The following is an 18,806-nucleotide window of genomic DNA, read 5'->3' as shown; positions in this document are numbered from 1 at the left end:
CAATGGTTATTTGGTTGGTTGGTGTCCTTTGTTCTCCAAGAGGACCAAAATGCCATCACTATGTTAGAGTCAAGTTACAATGTGTCCCACTGTGACTGATCAGACCAATAGGAGTTGGGAATGCTCTCCCACAGGTCTGGCACGAATAGCCCATGTGAACTTTTGGGGTGCATTCTCTAAATCTGCTCCTCTGGAGTTTCTTTTGAGGTACTTCACTTCTGCTTTGCTCAAAGAGCACAGCGCCTTATCTGATGTGGGCACGCCATGCTGGGTGGTCCTGTGCCATCCTCCCATGTCACACAATCAATTCCAAAGTTCTTAAGAGAGATCTTGAGAGTGTCTTTCTATCACCTTTTCAGACCACCATGTGAGCGCTTGCCCTGTGTGAGTTTCTCCATAAAATAGTATTTTTGGCAAGCTCTTGTTTTTGGCATTGGAAAGTGGAGAGAGTGCTTAGAATTTGAGTAAGAATAACAATAATAATAAGTGACCTTGGACAAGTCACCTCTGCTCTTGAGGATAATAATATTTGCACTCCCTACTACACTGAGTCGCTGTAAGGAAAGTGTTTTGTTGGATTTCACTTAGCAGTAGAAGTACTAACAGCTAGCATTTTTTATATGGGCAATACTGGCCCTTGTTACCAGGGGGCGCCAGGAACCTAGGCTCTTCTGCCCCTCCGGTCCTGTCCAGTGCAGTCACAGGGCGGAGGGTCAGGGAGAAGGCGGGGAGCAAGGGTTCTCTCTTCTCCTCTCCCCTCCTCTCCCCTCCTCCCCTCTCCTCTCCTGTGCAGTCAGCCGCGGTTAAGCAGCTCCAGCGGCAGCATGACGGTGGGCGCCAGGCTCCGAGGGAAGGTGGAGGGCAGATACCTTCGCAGGTTCCCGAGGCGGCAGCAAGAGGAGGAGGAGGTCTATATCCTGCAGCACCCGCAATTAGAAGAGGAGGAAGAAGGAGAGGAGACTGAGGGGCAAGAATTGCCTCTGCAGCGCCCGGGGCCCCAGGGTAAGGCGAGGGAGGAGAAGGCACCCCACTCCAAGAAAGTGCACTTTGCCTTTTTGCCGGCGAGTTACGAGCCCCTGGAGGAGCAGACAGCCGGAGAAAAGCCCAAAAAGAAATATCGGAAGAAGCTCAAGAAATATGGCAAGGTATGGTGTAAGGTGGGGTGCGGGAGGGGAAGACGGGGATCAGAGTTGCCGAAGTCCCTGGAGCTGGTGAGAAAAGGGACGGCTCTGTCTGTTCTTGTCCTCTGACAGCTGAACTATTAGAGAAGGGGGGCTTCTAGATCTCAGATTTCCAGCACAGAGGGTCTTCTCTCAGCATCCTTTCGCTCCAACTCTTGTGCTTGAGGCGCGTTCCTTACTCATCTCCCTGGCACAAAGCTTGCGCAGGGTGTGAGGCCTGGGGAAGAGGTGGCAGGTGCCCTTACCGCAGTCTAGAAATGGCCCTCTCGGCCTAGGATACCCCGAAAAATTCACGAGTCAATACTCCAGCTTCCCAACACACCCAACCTCGTCTCTGTTTGGGCAAAGAACACTTGAGAAAACTATTAGATCGTCTGGTATAACATAGTAAGTGCCTAATAAATGCATGTTGTCTGGCTCATTTGAGGAGCGAGCTGTGCAAATTTTAGGACGGGTCAACTTGCCCCAGTGCTTTTCATTTACACATGACTGAAGTGAGGCATAGGACGGTGGGGTAACTTGCCCAGGCTTTCACTGAGAATTAGAATTAGTTGCAGAGCTGTAACTAGAACTCAGATCATCAGCTTTTTCCATTACAAAAGCGCCACCTGGTTTTCTCTGGGTCTAACAGATTTCTGCCATAGGAAAGATTTCTCCTTGATCCCTTTTTGATTTCTCTAGGCTTCTGGGGCAGCTCTAATGGAAATATTGCTGAATTTTGAGTTTGTATTCCAGCTTTGATACTTTCTGGCGTGTGATCCTAGTAAATTCATTTAATCTCCAGTGCCTCAGTTACCTCATCTGTGAAATAGAAATAATGCCTTCACTAACTACCTTAAAAGATTGTCTTTGGGAAAACATTTTTTAAGTACTCAAATGTTATATATTGTGGGTTGTTATGAAGCCCATTCACTGTTTTTTCTTGTAGTTGGTTATCTAGTTTAAATCATCTAGTTTGTGTGTTCATCCTTTGACCATTGCTACTTTGGAGGGAATAACATCTTCTGTCCTATAGTTTTGCTCACAATCCCTGTAATTTTGAGTGGGACGCATAGGTTAGCAGATTGTCCCACAGTGATTCTGAGTAGTAGTAGATTGCCTAGGCTAAAGGCTCTTCCTTTCTCCTCCACCATTCCCTATCCAGCTCAAGCTCATCCCTCTGCTGTCCCTCTATCACATTCTACTCTTCCATTGAGCCCTTCGGTATTCCCTTCTATTTTTAACAAACTACCCTTTGTATTATTCTTTTAGCTTCCTGCCAGAAATTTAATTAAAATTTAATTTTTTGGCATTCTTATTGTTTCATCACAATAGAATTGTAGAGCACCTTAAGGCTGGAATTATTTGATTTTGGTCTTGTATACCTAGTCTGGTACAAACTAGGTGTTTAATAAATGCTTGTTGAATTGAATTGAAACAAAATTTTCCACAGAAGCAAAGCTTGGCCTCGATTGTGGTTTTTCAATTTTTTTTTTAAATCCGTAGTTCTGTCAAAATGCCTGGAAGATGGAGAACAGTTTCTCTCACACATGATGATGATGTTTCTTTTTTAAGTCATGTCCAATTCTTTGTGACCCCATTTGGGGGTTTCTTGGCAAAGATACTAGTATGATTTGCAATTTCCTTTTCTAGCTCATTTTACAATTGAGGAAATTGAAGCACTCAGGATTAAGTGACTTGCCCAGGATCACATAGCTAGTACACATTTGAGACTGATTTGATCTCAGGAAGATGAGTCTTCCTCACTCCAGGCCCTGAACTCTATCCACTGCACACCTAGCTTCCTCTTCTGATACACAGTAGGTGGGTAATAAATGTTGATTGATTGGATTATTTGAAATTAGCAGGTAAATTAGTTTTGCTCTGCCTCCCTCCCTTCTTCCCTACTCTTCAGTCTTATACACTACCCCAGTCTCATTGGCAAAAATACTTTATTACTTTCAAGAAAGTGTGATGTCATTGGTGTGGATGCTGCAGTCACTTGGGAAATGGCAAGAAGCCTCTTCTAAGGCAGTCTTCAGGGGCTGTTCTGGCCAAAAAAGCTGGTCCTCATTATATACAGTCTATGAAACTGCCGAGGATCAGAGGATCATAGAACTCTAAAGCTGGAAGGGACCTTGTGGACCATCTAATCCAACCCCTTCCTTTGAAAATTGAGGAAACTGAAGACTAGAATGATCAAGTGAATTGACCATGGTCACACACACAGCAGACATCAAAGGGAAGATGTGAACTGAGGTCCTCCAACTTCAGAGGCACTTCAGGAAATCTAACCTTCTACCAGACTCCTAAAGTCCCACTTTCTGCAAGAAGCCTTAATCTTCATGCCATCCTTCTGACAGTACCCCCAGTTCATCCAATATTTATCTTGTTTATACATAGTTGTTTCTTGTTGTTTGTTGTTTCCCCCATTAACTGGTAAACTCCTGGAGGGCAGCAACTGTTTGTTTATTTAGTTGGTTTTGCCTTTCTTTCTGTCTCCAGCAGCATGGTGCCTGGTACGTAGTAAGTGCTTAATAAATGCTTGTTGACTGCCCCGACTATTCTAAAGCTTATATTCTATTAGAATAGCCTTGGAGAACCCAGCGCCAACCTCCACACCATTATGAAACCTTAGCAGTAGGACTTTGTCTTCTTTGGAGATAGCATTTCCCCCCAAACTTCCCTCCATTATTTGCAGATATTTCCAGGGGCAGGTAATTCAACAAATAATACATAAAATATCATACTTGTCAACCCTCTTCCAATGTGACCAGCAGGCATGGTTTGTTTGCTTTAGGTTGGGGGATGGAGGAGGGAGATCAGAGGGGAAGAAATTTCAAGAACTGTGAAAGCAAGGGAAGCAAGAGGAAAGGCTAAGATGGTTAAAAATGTAAGTTTCATGCGGTTTCATGCCTAACAGACAGGAACCAAGATTTTTCGCTAACCGGGGCCGCAGCCTCATGTATACCAATCCTTGTAAGCTTCTAATTCTTTGCTATTGTGGGCATGCTGCTCAACCTTTCTGAGCCTCAGTACCAAGTCCAAGGAGTTTCTTCCCAGGTAAAGATAGTGTTTATTGGTTTTCATGGTTCCATTGCACTCAACAGAGGAGACAACTTCTTTTGATGTTAGGATTTAGATTAAGGCTGGGATTTCCAACTTGTTCAGTGTCAGGACTCTAAGTTAAAAAAAAAGTGATAAAGCAACAAGCTCTGTATCCTACACCTTTCCTGTTGTTGCATGCCATTCTTTTTTTTTTTAAAGTAAAAGTAATCCAATCTCATTTTTTCATTACCTTAACAATACTCCTTAATTAATTAAGGAAAATTTAATCTATCCTAGTGTTAAAAAGAATTAGAACTGGGAACTCATTCATGGCAAGTCAGAAGGGTAGGAAAAGGGAGCAAGCATTTATTAAGCCTCTACTATATGTGAGACTGGGCCATTGCCAGTCATGTTGACTTAATGTCTTGCCAGTGAACTCCGATGACTCTGGAGGAGAGAATGAGGCTGATGACTTTGCACAGCCCTGCCTCACTTAAATCCAATTCACTTGCAAGTCAAGACATCACCCTCCTGATGTCATTGGTCCTCTTTGAGAATGAAGGACGGACACTATGTCAGGCACTGTACTAAGCACTTTACTAAATCTCACTTGATCATAACATCCAAGACCATAGATTTAGAGCTGGAAGGGACTTTAAAGGGCATCTAATCCAACTCCCTCATTTTACAGAGGAGGAAATAGTGGTGAGGTAGCTTGTGCTAAGGTCACAAAGATTGCAAATGGCGGTACTGTGATAGTACTACTAATAGTTCACATTTATACAATATGGTGGAAGGAGAGTTTGCCTCAAAGCCTGGGAAACTTAGGTTGAAGTTCTTCCTCTGACACATACTGAATTTATGACCCTGGGCAAAGTCCCAGTTCTCTAGGGCAATTCTTCTAAGACTCTAAGTTTTGAAGAAGACTCTATCGCACATTGGCAGAGGGAATTTTCCCATCTAGGAGTTCTCTATGAAATCATAGGTCCAGTCACTATTCCTAAAGTTTACAATTTAGTCTTAATCCTTGATCCTAAAGCTTTGTCATTAAAACATTAACTGATAATGATGAGGTGGGATAGAGATGGATCAGGGGATGGAGAGCCCAGGAAAACCTGAGCTCAAATCCAACCTTAGACACTTATTTGCTGTGTTATCCTGGACAAGTCACTTCTGTTTGCCTTGTTTCTTTAACTGTAAAATGTAGACAATAGTGTCTATCCTTAGGGTTGTTGTGAAGATCAAATGAGATCATATTTATAAAGTGCTTAGCACAGTGCCTGACACTTAATAAATTCTTCTTTCCCTCCCCTTCTTTTCTGATATAGCACTTTCAAGTTTACAAAGTACTTTACCAAGGCTAAGATTAAATTACTTGCCTATGGAAAAAAAATTTACTATGGACACACAGTAAAGAAGAGCCTCATTCAAAATTTGAACCCAGATCTTCTCGACTCCAAGTACAAGTTAGATAAAAGTTTAGATAGTATCATCTCTTTCAGAAACTGAGGCCTAGGGAAGTTGTGATTTGTCCAGTTATCATGAAGCTTGTTGTTGTTCAGTTGGGTCCAACTCTTCCTGACCTAGAATGGGTTGCCATTTCCTTCTTCAGTAGATTAAGGCAAACAGAGATTAAGTGACTTGCCCAGGGCACACAGCTAGTCAGTTTTGAACTCAGGTCTTCATGACTCCATGTCCAGCATGATCTATCCACTGAGCCACCTACTTGCCTCCATTGTGAAACTAGTAAGTAATAAATAAGTCAGAACTTGATCCTACGTCTTCTGACTACAAGGCCAGAAATCTGTCTGCTATACTGCATTCAGTGCCTATCATGGGAAAGCTGGTTTTTTTTTTTTAATCCAACAAACATTTTTTAATCAACTTTTAGTGATTCAGAATATAAGAAGTAAAATTTTCAACTTCTTCAATTGTTCTTATTAACTTCAACAAGTGTGTTAATGAAACAGTGAATACAGATAAACCTCCCCACTCATTGGACGAAGTTGGGGTGTTCACCTTGTTTCTCCTCTCTTTTTCTACAAGAGAAATGTCATGTCTTTCATACTATAGTGATAAAGTTTCCTTTACCACTCTCTACATATAAGAAGCCTTCTTCCTCCTGAGTAGATAGATGGAGTGAGCACTTAGTAAGCATTTACTCAGCACTATACTAAGCATTGGAGACACAAATACAAGCCAAAAAAAAGATAATTTCTCTCCTGCAGTGGCATACGTTCCAATGGAAGAAGCCAACATGTAAAAGGGAGCTGAAAAACGGAGGGGAGTGTTGGTACAGAGGGGGGAAACCCATCTCGTGGAGGCATCTTCAGGGGAGAAGGCTGTTGGTGAGGAGGTAGAAGAGGCTGGCAAGTCAGGAGCAGAACTGGGTTTAATGTAGACATCCCAGTCAATATCTAATCCATACAATCCTGTTGCTTTCAGAAACATCATCATTTCACCTTTTTGGTACAGCTATGTTAGCTGTACATGATTCTTATCAACTGTGTGCCATCCAATCTAGAAGGAAATAGGGTCTTAAAAGCCAAGCTTGCCAATTTGGGAAGATAGGAGTGGGTCATAGGCTCAGAGATCACAGATTGAAAGCTCGAAAGGATCATTTAGTCCAACTACTTCATTTTACATGAGGAAACTGAGGCCCAGTGGGATTACGTGATTTGCCTAAGATTATGTAGGTAGTAAGGGACAGAGTGCCAGGAAAACTCAGGTCCTCAGTCTTCAAATCCATCAGTTTTTCCAGTATGTCACACTGTCCCCCCGGGTAGAGATTACTTTTGCATAGTAATGTTGGGCCTACAAATGTGAGGTATTCTAATTGCTCTAAGATTTTGTTTTCTTATTACTTGAGTCAAACTAGTGAAGGGAAATTTACTAGAAAAAAGCCTGGCTTTTAAAAACAATTCACTAAAACACAGGAAGGAAGGATAATAACTTATCATCAATCAGATTTTAAGTTTATATACAAGTCTCTTCTTGCTGCTATTTAAAGAAAATAAATGTGGTTGACAATTGCTGTAGTACTTGAGCTCTGGCAATGAAAAATCTTTGTGAGTTTGACAAATGAGCCAAAATAAGTGAGTAAGTCCTTGCATTGCCCTCCCTAGTCAACATTGCCCATCTCCCCTACCCCACTTATTCTACCCTATGCTGCAATGATGAAAAGTGATAGATTTCAATTAAAGTCAACAATCATGTATTAAATATGGACTATGTTCCAGACATTGCAAGACAGTGGGGATAAAAAAAAAGAAATGAAAAGAGAGGTGGACTTTAATTGCACAAATACTTACTAAGTGCCTACTATGTACTAAGTACCAGGATATAAAGAACAAATGAAAAGCAGCGTCTCCCCTAAGGAGTTCACCTTCCACTAGGGGGTGGGGGTTGTTGTGTTCAGTCTGTTTTTCAGTCATGTACTACTCCTTGTGACCTTATTTGGGATTTTCTTGGCAAAGATACTGGAGTGGTTTGTCATTACCTTCTTCAGCTCATTTTACAGATGAGGAAATGAAACAAACTGGGTTAAGTGACTTGCCCAGGGTCACACAGCTAATAAGCAACTGAGGCCAGATTTAAATTCAGGAAGACAAGTGTTTCTGACTCCAGGCCCGGCATTCTATCCACTGTGCTACTAGCTGCCCCTCAGTGTCTACTGAGGGGGACAAACAGCTAATAAATTGATATAAGATTGCCTGAGGAACTGAGGATCACCCCCAGCTAGCCAAAAGGGAGATCAGAAAAGGTGTCCCATGGGAGGTTGGCAGATGAGCAGAAGGCAGCTAAGTCTGGAATCAGGAAGACCTGAGTTCAAATATGACCTCAGACACTTGCTAGCTGTGTGACCCTAGACAAGTCACTTAACTCCTGTTTGCCTCAGTTTCCTCATCTGTAAAATGGGGATAATAATAGATCCTACCTTCCAGAGTTGTTGTGAAGATCAAATGAAATAAGAAATGGCCAGAAAACAGGTCTTGTCTAAAACAGGAAAGATTATTTAAGAATCACTGGTCTCTCTGAAAACCAGGATAAAACAAAAAGTCTGGATATCCTATTTTGAGAAAATTGCCTAGAACTACTGAAACCAGAGGGCAAATTGAAAATAGACAAAATCTAAATATCATCATCTGAAAGAAGTTCCAAATTATATGATCACTAAATTCTAGAGCTTCCAGGTCAAAGAAAAACTGCTGTGGGCTGTTAGATCTAGAGATCAGGTATCAAGGATCTACAGTCAGGATCACACAAGATTATTCAATAAACATTAGAAAGGAAAAGAAAACTTGAAACATGGTATACCAAAAAGAAAATTACAACCAAGAATAACTTTATTTTGCAAAGCTAATCATCATCATCATCATAGTTATATAATGTTTTAAAATTTTCATAGCACGTTAAATATATTGTCACATTTTGCTCTCACAACAATCCTGGGAGGTAAGTGCTATTATTATTTTCATTTTACAGATTAGAAAACTGAGATAGAAGCACTCTCAACCTTGCCACCTAGCCACCAATTCTATGTAATTGACCTATTTCTATAGGGAGAAAAATAGACCTTTAATAGAATCAATGCCTTCTAACTATTCCTATTGAGAAATACAGAGCTTGGTGGCATGTTCAAAGTGCAAGTTCAGAAGATAAGAGAAACTTAGAAGATAAATAAGTTTTTTTTTAAGTAAATAAGTTTGAGCAACTTGAAAGGTCTAAAATAATGATCAAATATTTGTGAGTTTGACAAATGAGTCAAAATAGATGAATAAATAAATATTTCCTAAAAGCAAAGAAACTACATTATGTTTAAATAATAGAATAATATGAATGTTAAATATGCATGGAATGGCATACTATCTAACTACTTAAAGGAAAGCTAATTGATCTACAATAAGAAATAGCTATAAATGGAGGAAGAGAACCTCTGTCTTTTTTAGGGATAGATATAATACCACAGCTCTCAAAGGCTTATGTGGAAAAGTATTGAGAATTTTATATCTATGCTCAGATACTTATATCCAATGCCCCAATATTCCATTTACCAAGAGCTTGGCCAAGTCAGTTAATCTCTGTAGGTCTCTGTTTCTTCACATTTCAGGGTGTTAGATTATATGACTTATAAGGTCCCTTTCTGCTCTAAATCTGTGATACTACTTAATAACTGTGAATCTTTGGTCAAATCAGTTAATTTCTTTGGATCTCATTTTATCAATAAAACAAGGGGATTGGATTAAGTAACCTCTAAGACTTCTTCCAGTTCTAACTCTTATGATATTTTGATAAATTCTCTCTCCCTTCCCTTAGGCCAGCATCTGACCTCTATAATCATGGCGACATTTATATAAGGCTTTAAGGTTCATGAAGCCCTTTACATATTTAATTTGTTTGATTCTCACAACTCTGTGAGGTTAATACTATGATCATACCCCTTTTACAGATGAGAAAAGGAGGTCCATGCACTTTTGTAAGCTAATCACTTTTGTAAGCAAGACCTGAACTGAAGCCTCCCAGACCCTGGCTCCAGAGCTCTGTCTACTACACCACACTGCCTCTATAGAGCAGACCTCTATAACCTCTGAGTATTGGTAAATTTCAATTTGATCCATTTAGAGAGTAAATTTAAAATTTAAAATTCTCCTTATATCACCAGCTCATCAGGTTCATCAGAATAAGGCTTTGTCTAATAATGAATGAATAAATTCAAAAAGCATTTATCAAATTCTTACCATGTACGATGTATTGTGCACTGTGAGACTACAAAGAGAAAAAGGGAGATGGTCCATGCTCTCAAGAGGCTCATATTCTAAAAGAGGAGACAACATATATAGAAAGTTTGAGTTGCAAGTCAGGTAGAAAGGTTTCATGATCCTTAGGGTGTAGCCACAAAGCAGAAGGTAATGTTTCTTCCTTGTCATCAGCATCATCATCATTTTCATTAAACTTTATGTTATAATTATAATTATACAGGGCAACCCAGAAGTCTTAATACAGTTTTAAGCTTTAGTACCTTAAAATCTCACTAAGAATTTCCAAGTGCCCTGTATAACTAATTATATGTTGCATTTCCATGGTTGCTGTTCAGTACTTAATAAATGCGCGTTGAATGTCACAGAACATTTGGTAACTGCTCCTTAACCTCCCTAGAACAAGCCCTATGTGGAAAATGAGTTTCATTTTCTGTCTGCTGTTTAATAATATCCAGTTCAGGGTAAGAAAAGAAAGACAAGAGTACAAGCATAAAAGAGGAAGTCTTTCCCTGGCTGTTCTTTTGAAAACTAAGTTTACCACTGATGGGCTTGGGGAAGCCAGGGACTAAAGTAGAGGTGTCCAGATTTTAATTAAATGAAGCAATTAAGTGGAAGGAGAATATGAACAAACTAGAGCCCCTGAGTAGCAGCTTTGGTGAAGTAGAAAGACCACTGGACTTTCAGCCAGAAGACTGAGGATCTTGTCCAGGTGCCATCACTTACTATTTATGTGATATTGGGCAATTCTGAGTCTCAGATTTTTCATTGGTAAAATGAAAATAATGTCTATAGCACCTCTAGGCAGGCAGCATGGTGAAGTGGAAAGAATACTGGCCTTGGAAAGAGACTCTCTACCCATGTGACTCTGCCCCTAAGTTAAATCTATGGTCCTATGACCTGCCTCACAGGATTAAAATCAAAAGTCTTCCTCATTTTGTGTGTTTTGGAGTAGTGGTGGTGGAGAAATAATATAGTTCCCTCATTTAGAGCTGTTTCCCTTTTTGAAATAGAATGGGTGAAGTCCCAACATAAGGGGGTTAACTGGTTATTTATCAACTAGCAAGAAACAGAAATTACCTTTTTCTCTCTGACTCTTCTGTTTGTACCCAGATTGCACCAGGCTGAGGAAGACCCTGAATCTCTCTATACTATTGGTTCTGGTGGTAGCTTTCCTCCATGAGCACCAGATTTCCCCACAACTGTGGTTAAGGAGACAGTGGATTTCCTAGACTTTCATTTCTGTAATTCCACTCAAATGGTAATCAGTGTAACAGAGGAAAGGGCAGTTGAATTTAATTACCATTTCTACTGAGAAGTCAAGAACTGCAGCCTCAGAAAAAGAAACAAATTCCAGTTAACCCCCAACAGCTAAAGCCTCCTCCGTGGACTTCTGTAACTAAACACAGAATCTGAACTTCAGAAAAAGCTCATGTCCGGAGGAAACTAGCAGGTGATTTCCCCCCTCTAAATGGGTTTGTTAGCTTGATAATGATTATTTGTCTTTTATGGCTTTTTAAAAAATATGGCATTTGTTTTCTTAGATGGAAGAAATGGCTTCTTGGTGTATTTTTTAGTCTGGGACTTTTTATATCAGTTGTGGGTCCTCTCTGGTAGTTTAGGAGGCCAAATTCAGGCCAAGCCCATCCTTTTCTCATGGTCTCCTGCCTCATGGCTGCTGACTCAGAACTTAAAGTTGGAAGGAACCTCTATAGAATCCGTAACATAACTGAAAGAAATCCTTATATAATGTACTTCCTTTTAAAAAAAATATTATTTTACCCCAGGTACGTGTAAAGACAAATTTTTAGCATTCATTTAGAAAAAAAAAAATTTGAGTTCCAAATTTTCTTTCTCCTTCTCTCACCTCCTTCCTCCCCAAGACAGTAAACAATTTGATATAGGTTATACATTATAATATACTTTCAGAATAAAAATAACACCTGGCAATTTTTTTTTCTTCCCAAGGCTGTTTAAAGCCATTTTTGTGGAGATAAGCTTTTTCTTGCCTTTTTTTTTTTTTTTGTTGGTGAGGCAATTGAAGTTAAATGACTTGCCCAGAGTCACAGGGCTAGTGAGTGTTATATGTCTGAAGCCAGATTTGAACTCAGGTCCTCCTAAATCCACGGCCAGTGCTCTCTCCACTGCACCACCTAGCTGCTCCTTTCTTGCCTTTTCTTTTCCCACAATATCAGAGCAGCTTTCAAATTGTACCTGAGGGGGAGGGAGCCTCCAAATCCTGCTGAATTCATTGGGGGCAAGGACCCCCCTCCCCTTCTGTCCCAATATTCCATCATGCTTCCATAGAATATATCATTTTCCTCATATATGTGAAGCCCATTCTGGCCCTCTAAGTCAAGTTTTTGACCATTTGTGCTGGAAAACTGCATTCTAATCATTCCTAGTTTGGGGAGAATTCCTTCCTATTTATTTGATTAATTTCTCTCTCCAAGGTCCTTGTGAATAGAAATAATATTGTGTTTCACCTTTCCCCTCCCAAAAAAGAATTAGCTGACAGCCTTGCCTACTGTCTACCCACTCTGCTCCCAACACATACACAAATTCTATTCCCAGGAAATCAGTAATGATGAGAGTGAATTTCTCTCACTTTGATCCAAAAACTGAAAAGCTATTCTCTCTGGATGGCATTGAGATAAATTTTGGCAGATAGATATTTTACATGTCTTTATTCTACGTATCTCAAAGCTGTGTTTTGACATCGCTCCAATAAATGAGTTATTTTAGTGGTATTTTTGGTAGTGGCAAAGATGAAATGATAAATCCTTCTTAAGAGATAATAAGCCAAGAATATAGATGACATGTCACAAAACAAAATTTAAGGAAATAAATATAAGCCATCTTTGATTTTAGTAGCTCAACATTAAAAAGGATTTCTCTCTGCTTTTCTTTATATTTTAAAAAATTGTTGGGGCAGCTACATGGTGCAGTGGATAGAGCATCAGCCCTGTATTCAGGAGAATCTGAATTCAAATCCGGCCTCAGACACTTGACACTTACTAGCTTGGGTGATCCTGGGCAAGTCACTTAATCCCGATTGCCTTACCAAAAAAAAATTATAAATAAATTTAAAAATTATTTTGTTGCTTCACGCGTAAGATGTCTCCTTTTAGCTTTGCAAGATCATTCCAAAACTGTATCCCTCCATACCATTTTCCTCCTCTACCCTACCTTTACTTGTGGTTGTTAGTCATTTCAGTCATGCTTACTCAATGTGGATTACTTTTAAAAAATGAGTTGGGATGTGACTCGATAACAGTGGGATCACCAAAACTTGGGGGAGGGAGAGAGAAAGGGAAGAAAACAACCCCAAACCCTGAATTCTTAAGTCACTTTTACCTTAAATAGAATTCAATCAATGTAGAGTTTATGTACGGAAAATATTTATCCTCCGTGGACCCTGAAATTTCCTGGCATTACAAATATGCATGTTTATAAAAAGGAATGTTTAAGTAGGGTTCTGCGTTACGCACACTCATACATGTCACACCCTAGGCCTACCTTTCCTTCCTGGTTCTGGCTCTTGGTTCATTTTTAATGATAAGAAGCTACTAAACTCTTTCCATTTTCATCCTTGAACACCCTTAAATTGACTCCATTTACTCAATCTCGCCAAGCACTTTTTGTCAAGCTTGTCCTCAGGTCAGGTCAACAAGTATTTTATGAAGCGCTTCTATGTGAAGGTCTGGGCAGCTGGGTGGCATAGGGGATAGAGCACTGAACTAAGAATCGGGAAGGTTCATCCTGAGTTCAAATCTGGCCTCAGACACTTCTAGCTGTGTGACCCTGGACAAGTCACTTGACCCTGTTTACCTCAGTTTCCTCATCTGTAAAGTGAGCTGGAGAAGGAAATGGCAAAACTACTCCAGTATGTTTGCCAAGAAAACCCCAAGTGGGGTCACAAAGAGTAGGACTGATTGAACAACAACAGGTAGGTCTAACAGAATGTGTATCTGGGACTGGGGCTCATGAGACTCCATTGAGATATGGATGCAAAACACTTTACAGACCTTAAAGTTCTATAGAAATACCAATTATTACTGTTATCAGTCTTCACCATTAGCCTGCTGTGATCAGGCCTGCATTCTGGTCTTGATTTCCTTTCCTGAGCCTTCTCCTGCCCTCTAGCAATGTTTATAGAGTAATACCGGGGTGTGCTAGTAAAAGCTTAACATGGCAGGGAGGGAGTATACAGACACAGTTTTAAGTTTTAATCTGCATTACTGTCACTTTCCTAAGTCTAGTCAATCAACAAAACAATACTGCAAGCCCTGATCTGTGGTATTTGCTGATTCCTAAGGTGTAAATAAATGCTCACAATGGAAGTTTAACAATTAACTGGCAAGCTGCAGGTTCCAGCTGGCTTCAGCACACCCCTGTCTGGGACACACAGTATAGATATATAATGAGCTATGCCTAGAGTTTATAAAGAAGAAAAAAGTGGGCTGGATTGGATTACTTTTGGAAAATTCAAAGTACTTTTACTGACCCAAGCTTCCATAATAGCAAAGGCTCGTTTTTTCAATTCAAACATTTTATCTCCGTTGAGACGTAGAACACCAGTGCCTGGCCCATAGTAAACTCTTAATAAATGCTTGTTATTTATTAGACTTAGCAACTGAGACAAAAGGCAATGGAAAAATTGCATAGTGAATGTGAACAGGGTACGTGCTTCTGTGGGGTGGAACTATGAAGAAAAAACAGGAGTAAAGGATGTCATCAAAGAATTACAGGACAGAAAGAGATGGGCTGGCAACATAGTGAGAGCGAAGGATGATGGGATGGGTAGATCGATGGTCAGAGTGTTCCCCTGGTCTCCTCTCAGTGTCGTGGGAAAGTGAGGAGCCCCTCTGTCACACTGGGTTGTCACCAGTGGGGAACTTTGAGAGGATATGGATGAAAGTCACTCAGGATGGGCAGGTGTAGGTTGTGATCTGCATTGTTGGGGGAAACTTGGGAATTGATGAGATCATAGATCAGTCTGAATATATGAGAGAGAGATTAAGAAAGAAGGAAACTAATATTTATATCAGCACTTTATGGTTATGACAGGGCTTCGAAATGATTATAAGTGTCGTTACACCCATTTTATATATGTAGAAAAAGAAACTCAGAGGTCAAGTGACTAACCTAGTATCAGGCAGCCAGGCAACATTAACTAATTCCTCCCTGTTAAGTGAGTCCTTGTGACCCCATTTGGGGTTTGTTTGTTTGTTTGCAAAGATAATGGAGTGGCTTGCCATTTCCTTTTCTAGCTCATTTTACAAATGAGGATACTGAGGCAAATGGTCAAGTGACTTACCCAGAGTTACACAACTAGTAAATGTCTGAGGCTGGATTTGAACTCAGGTCCTCCTAACTCCAGGGATGGCATTCTATCCATTGCATCACTATTTTAAATACTGACTAATAATTTTTCTCTTTCTCTAAAAACAGAATGTTGGGAAAGTGATCACCAAAGGATGCCGGTACTTTGTCATTGGTTTGCAAGAACTTGCCACAGCTTACTCATCACCCTTTACAGCGTCAGCCACCGTCCTTTCCTTGGTTCGCTAAAAGAAGTCATGGAGGTCGTGTACTATGAGAGAACGTTGACCCTAGCACCCTGCGAAGAACACATCATGGGCTTTGACCCAGAAACTACTTGGGACTAGAGAGAAAAAACACTGACTTTTCTTGTGGAGGGGGATGAGAGGTGTTAATGAATCAGTCTCTTCCCTGCTTTCTGGTGCTTTTCATCTTTGGAGCGTCCTGCCGTCAATGGAATCCTGGTCAAAGGGAAGCACGTCCAATGAAATATAGGACCAAAAGGATGAGTTGAGGTTTCTCTTAGACAAGATTCTCAGTTATAGAAAAATTGGTTTGCTAAATCCTGAGTCTCTGGCTCAGTAGCCTGAAGGAGAGCCACAAGAAAGGCAGAATCCAAGAGGCTGAATTTAATAGGAAGGAGACTCTCAGTGAATTAAGATGGGGAGAAATTTTGACAGAGAATTGGATGCTTGGTGATCCTGAGTGAATCTCGAGTTGATAAACAACTTTTACCCAATACCTAGAATCCTGTTGTCGAAGAAATTCCTGGGCAATGCAATGCAAATGACCTCATTTTGAGGACAGACTTCTGCTGGTTTTTTTCTGTTGCCGAAAGCTTAGTTACCATTGTGAAAAAGAGTAGAAGGGGCCAATGAATTTTGAAGAATGAGATATCTTGAAAGCAGCATTCTTGAATTTGATATCATTCAAATTTAAGAATTGCCTATGATCAACTAAGTATCTCTTTGGCTTGGAAGGGCTAGTGGCATTGAATAAATGTATAAAGGTGAGATCAGTACAAAGCCTGGAGGTTTCAGGAAGGTCACTCGTTGTTTGACAGGCTCCTGGTTTAATCTGAAGGTCTGCCGGGGGTGTTTTGCCAGTCTAACCCAGCCAGTTTAAGGGTTGCCATACCTCTACTGGAACAGCTCCATTTGTTATCTGATTAGTGCAGATGAAATGCCCTACTGGGGATGCTAAATCTCCCTTTTACTATTCTTCCATCATTTCTACTGAGAGTCTCTTTGTTTTTACTCTCTATTGAAGATAGGAGAGTACACATGAAAGACTGAGCTAGTTTGGATTGGGAACAAGTTGGGGCTGGGTCAGGGCAGGACAGTTAAAACATGGGGATTCTGGCTTTCCATTATGGAAATGGTCCGAGTTGTAGAAAGTAACCAGGAAGTAGAGGAGAGACAGAGATAGAGAACGAATAGAAGAAGAGGGCAAAAGAGAGAAGAAAAATGAGAGATAATAGAGAAGTAAAAGAAAGTAATGAGATTGATGGGAAAAGGGAAGTTAGAAGTGAAGAGTTTGGCTTTATTATTAGTAACCAGAATTTAGAATCTTTGAAGTAAGGTAGCAGAAAAGTGATATTTCCAGATGGTTCTTAAAAAACAAAATCCAAATCCCCAAACCTGAATTGTGTATACACACAAACACTCAAAAGTTAGTACTTTAAAAAGCTGTGACTTTATTTTAGCTTGATTTTATCTATGTAATTGTTTTGGTATGGGAACACTATCTGATGGGCCTCACCCCTACCCAAGAATAGCCTATTGGCATCAATGGAACTAAAAATACACGAATGTTGCAAACTTTTTAAAAAAATGTCACCTATACCCAGGTGGGCCTCATGAACACCAGATGGAGGTCTCAACTTTCAGGTTTTTCTGATTAATTCTAGCTTAATGGCAACCTTAATGAGAGGAAGAAGTAGGTGAAAAAGAGGACAATGAGAAAGGAAAAGTTAGAAGGGGAGCTTGATTGCATTGTAGCCAGATTTTTCAAATTCTGAAGCATCGATATTAATATATTCATGTTTAAGACAAGCTGGGCCTGAATATCTATGGGCAACATGAAACCAACATTGAAGATGTTGCTAAATGATCAAGTTGTAGCCAAAATGATGAAAGGAAACCAGTGCAGGTTATTATTTTTCATACCAATAAGATAATTATAGAATTGCTATCAGTCTTGCTTCTTTCCAAGCTTATCTCTTTTCCTTTTTTTTTGTCTGTCAATGAAACTAGGTTTAGAGATATAGGTCAATCAATAACTTTTGAGCGTTTGGGAACAGAGAGCAAGATTATGTGTGGTGTCATTCACTGGTAATGACATTTTGTTGACAACTGCCATCTTCAAGCTGACAGAGGCTTCTGATAGGAGAGGACCCCAGACCCAAGTAGAATGGTTTATTTCTTGGGGGCACAAGGATGCCTTTTCCCTTTCCCTGATGTTTTTTGGGTGAAACTGTTTCTAAGAGAAGAAATGAATGAAGAAAGGTCAGGCATGATCTGACCCTGACAACTGTGAAGCCTGGTTAAGAATTAACTCAAATTGTGAAAGTCAAACTAACCCAGTTTTGTGCTCACATCGAGTTTCATTTGGAAAGATGAATTCCTGCAAGCTGTTGCTCTTCATTAACCACAATGATTTTTTTTTTGAGGCCAAAGCACTGATATTTTTTCCGTTCTTTGTTTCATTGGGATTAGCAAATTGAGTTATTGATGTCAGCATGCTCTTAGGTAATCCACTTTTCTATTTTTCTCCAACCACTGCTGATAAAACTTCTGGAAGTTTTTCCCTAGCTTTGTTCATGAAAGACACAAGGAAATTTGTTTCTTTTCTAATCCTACAATGTAAATAAAAGTTTGAATTTGTTTAATGAATGTGGGGGATTTTTTTTTTCCACTTTGTAGCTTCACTTGACCTTCATTGAGGTTCTAGGGCAGCTAGATGGTATAGTGGATAGAGTGCCAGGCCTGGAGTCAGAAAGACTCATCTTCCTGACTTCAAATCTGGTCTCAGACACTTACTGTGTCCTGGGTAAGTTACTCATCTCCGTTTGCCCCAGTTTCCTCATCTACAAAATGAGCTGAAGAATGAAATGGCAAACCACTCAGTATCTTTGTAAAAACAAAACAAAACCAAAGCAAATGGGTTCAAGAAAAGAGTGGGACACAACTGAAAAAATGGTTGAACAGCACCAAGGTCCTACTTTGATGGTGGCCTCAAAGGCTATACCAGAAAAGCCTAAGATCTGGCAAATCTTATGGCATTAGGAAAAGAATAATAGCAGCAAGTATTTATATAGCACTTTCAAGTTTATTTTTTAATTTTTTTTTCTTTAAATAACAAGCTCCTCTCCTTTATACATTCTTTACCCCCACCGGGAAAAAAGGGAAAAAAAAAACCTCTGCAACAACTATAAATAATCAAGCATATTTCCATATTGGTCATGTCCAAATGATGAGGATGGGATCTGAACTCCTAAAAGGAAAAGACCATGTCT

The 18,806-nt window shown here is 40.0% G+C and overlaps 1 protein-coding gene across 1 annotated transcript; it reads left to right on the top strand.

Annotated features, from left to right (window-relative positions):
- Positions 1-711: 711 nt before the first annotated feature.
- Positions 712-18,179, top strand: LOC114049387 (uncharacterized protein C1orf115-like). Its single transcript, XM_027870663.1, has 2 exons — positions 712-1,145; positions 15,419-18,179. Exons 1-2 carry the CDS (start codon positions 825-827, stop codon positions 15,536-15,538), a joined length of 441 nt encoding a protein of 146 aa, XP_027726464.1. The 5' UTR covers positions 712-824; the 3' UTR covers positions 15,539-18,179.
- Positions 18,180-18,806: the final 627 nt, after the last annotated feature.

Source organism: Vombatus ursinus, unplaced genomic scaffold (genome assembly GCF_900497805.2).
Source record: "Vombatus ursinus unplaced genomic scaffold, bare-nosed wombat genome assembly UNPS02014798.1, whole genome shotgun sequence".
Lineage (NCBI taxonomy): Eukaryota > Metazoa > Chordata > Mammalia > Diprotodontia > Vombatidae > Vombatus > Vombatus ursinus.
Note: the sequence above shows the minus strand (reverse complement) of the source record. Positions and strands in the feature narration are given on the sequence as shown.

What these genes read in the sequence shown, in the direction of transcription:
- LOC114049387 (XM_027870663.1), top strand. Translation starts at nt 825, where the DNA reads ATGACGGTGGGCGCCAGGCTCCGAGGGAAGGTGGAGGGCAGATACCTT. An exon ending in AGCTCAAGAAATATGGCAAG is followed by an intron (nt 1,146 to 15,418) that starts GTATGGTGTAAG and finishes CTCTAAAAACAG; the next exon opens with AATGTTGGGAAAGTGATCAC.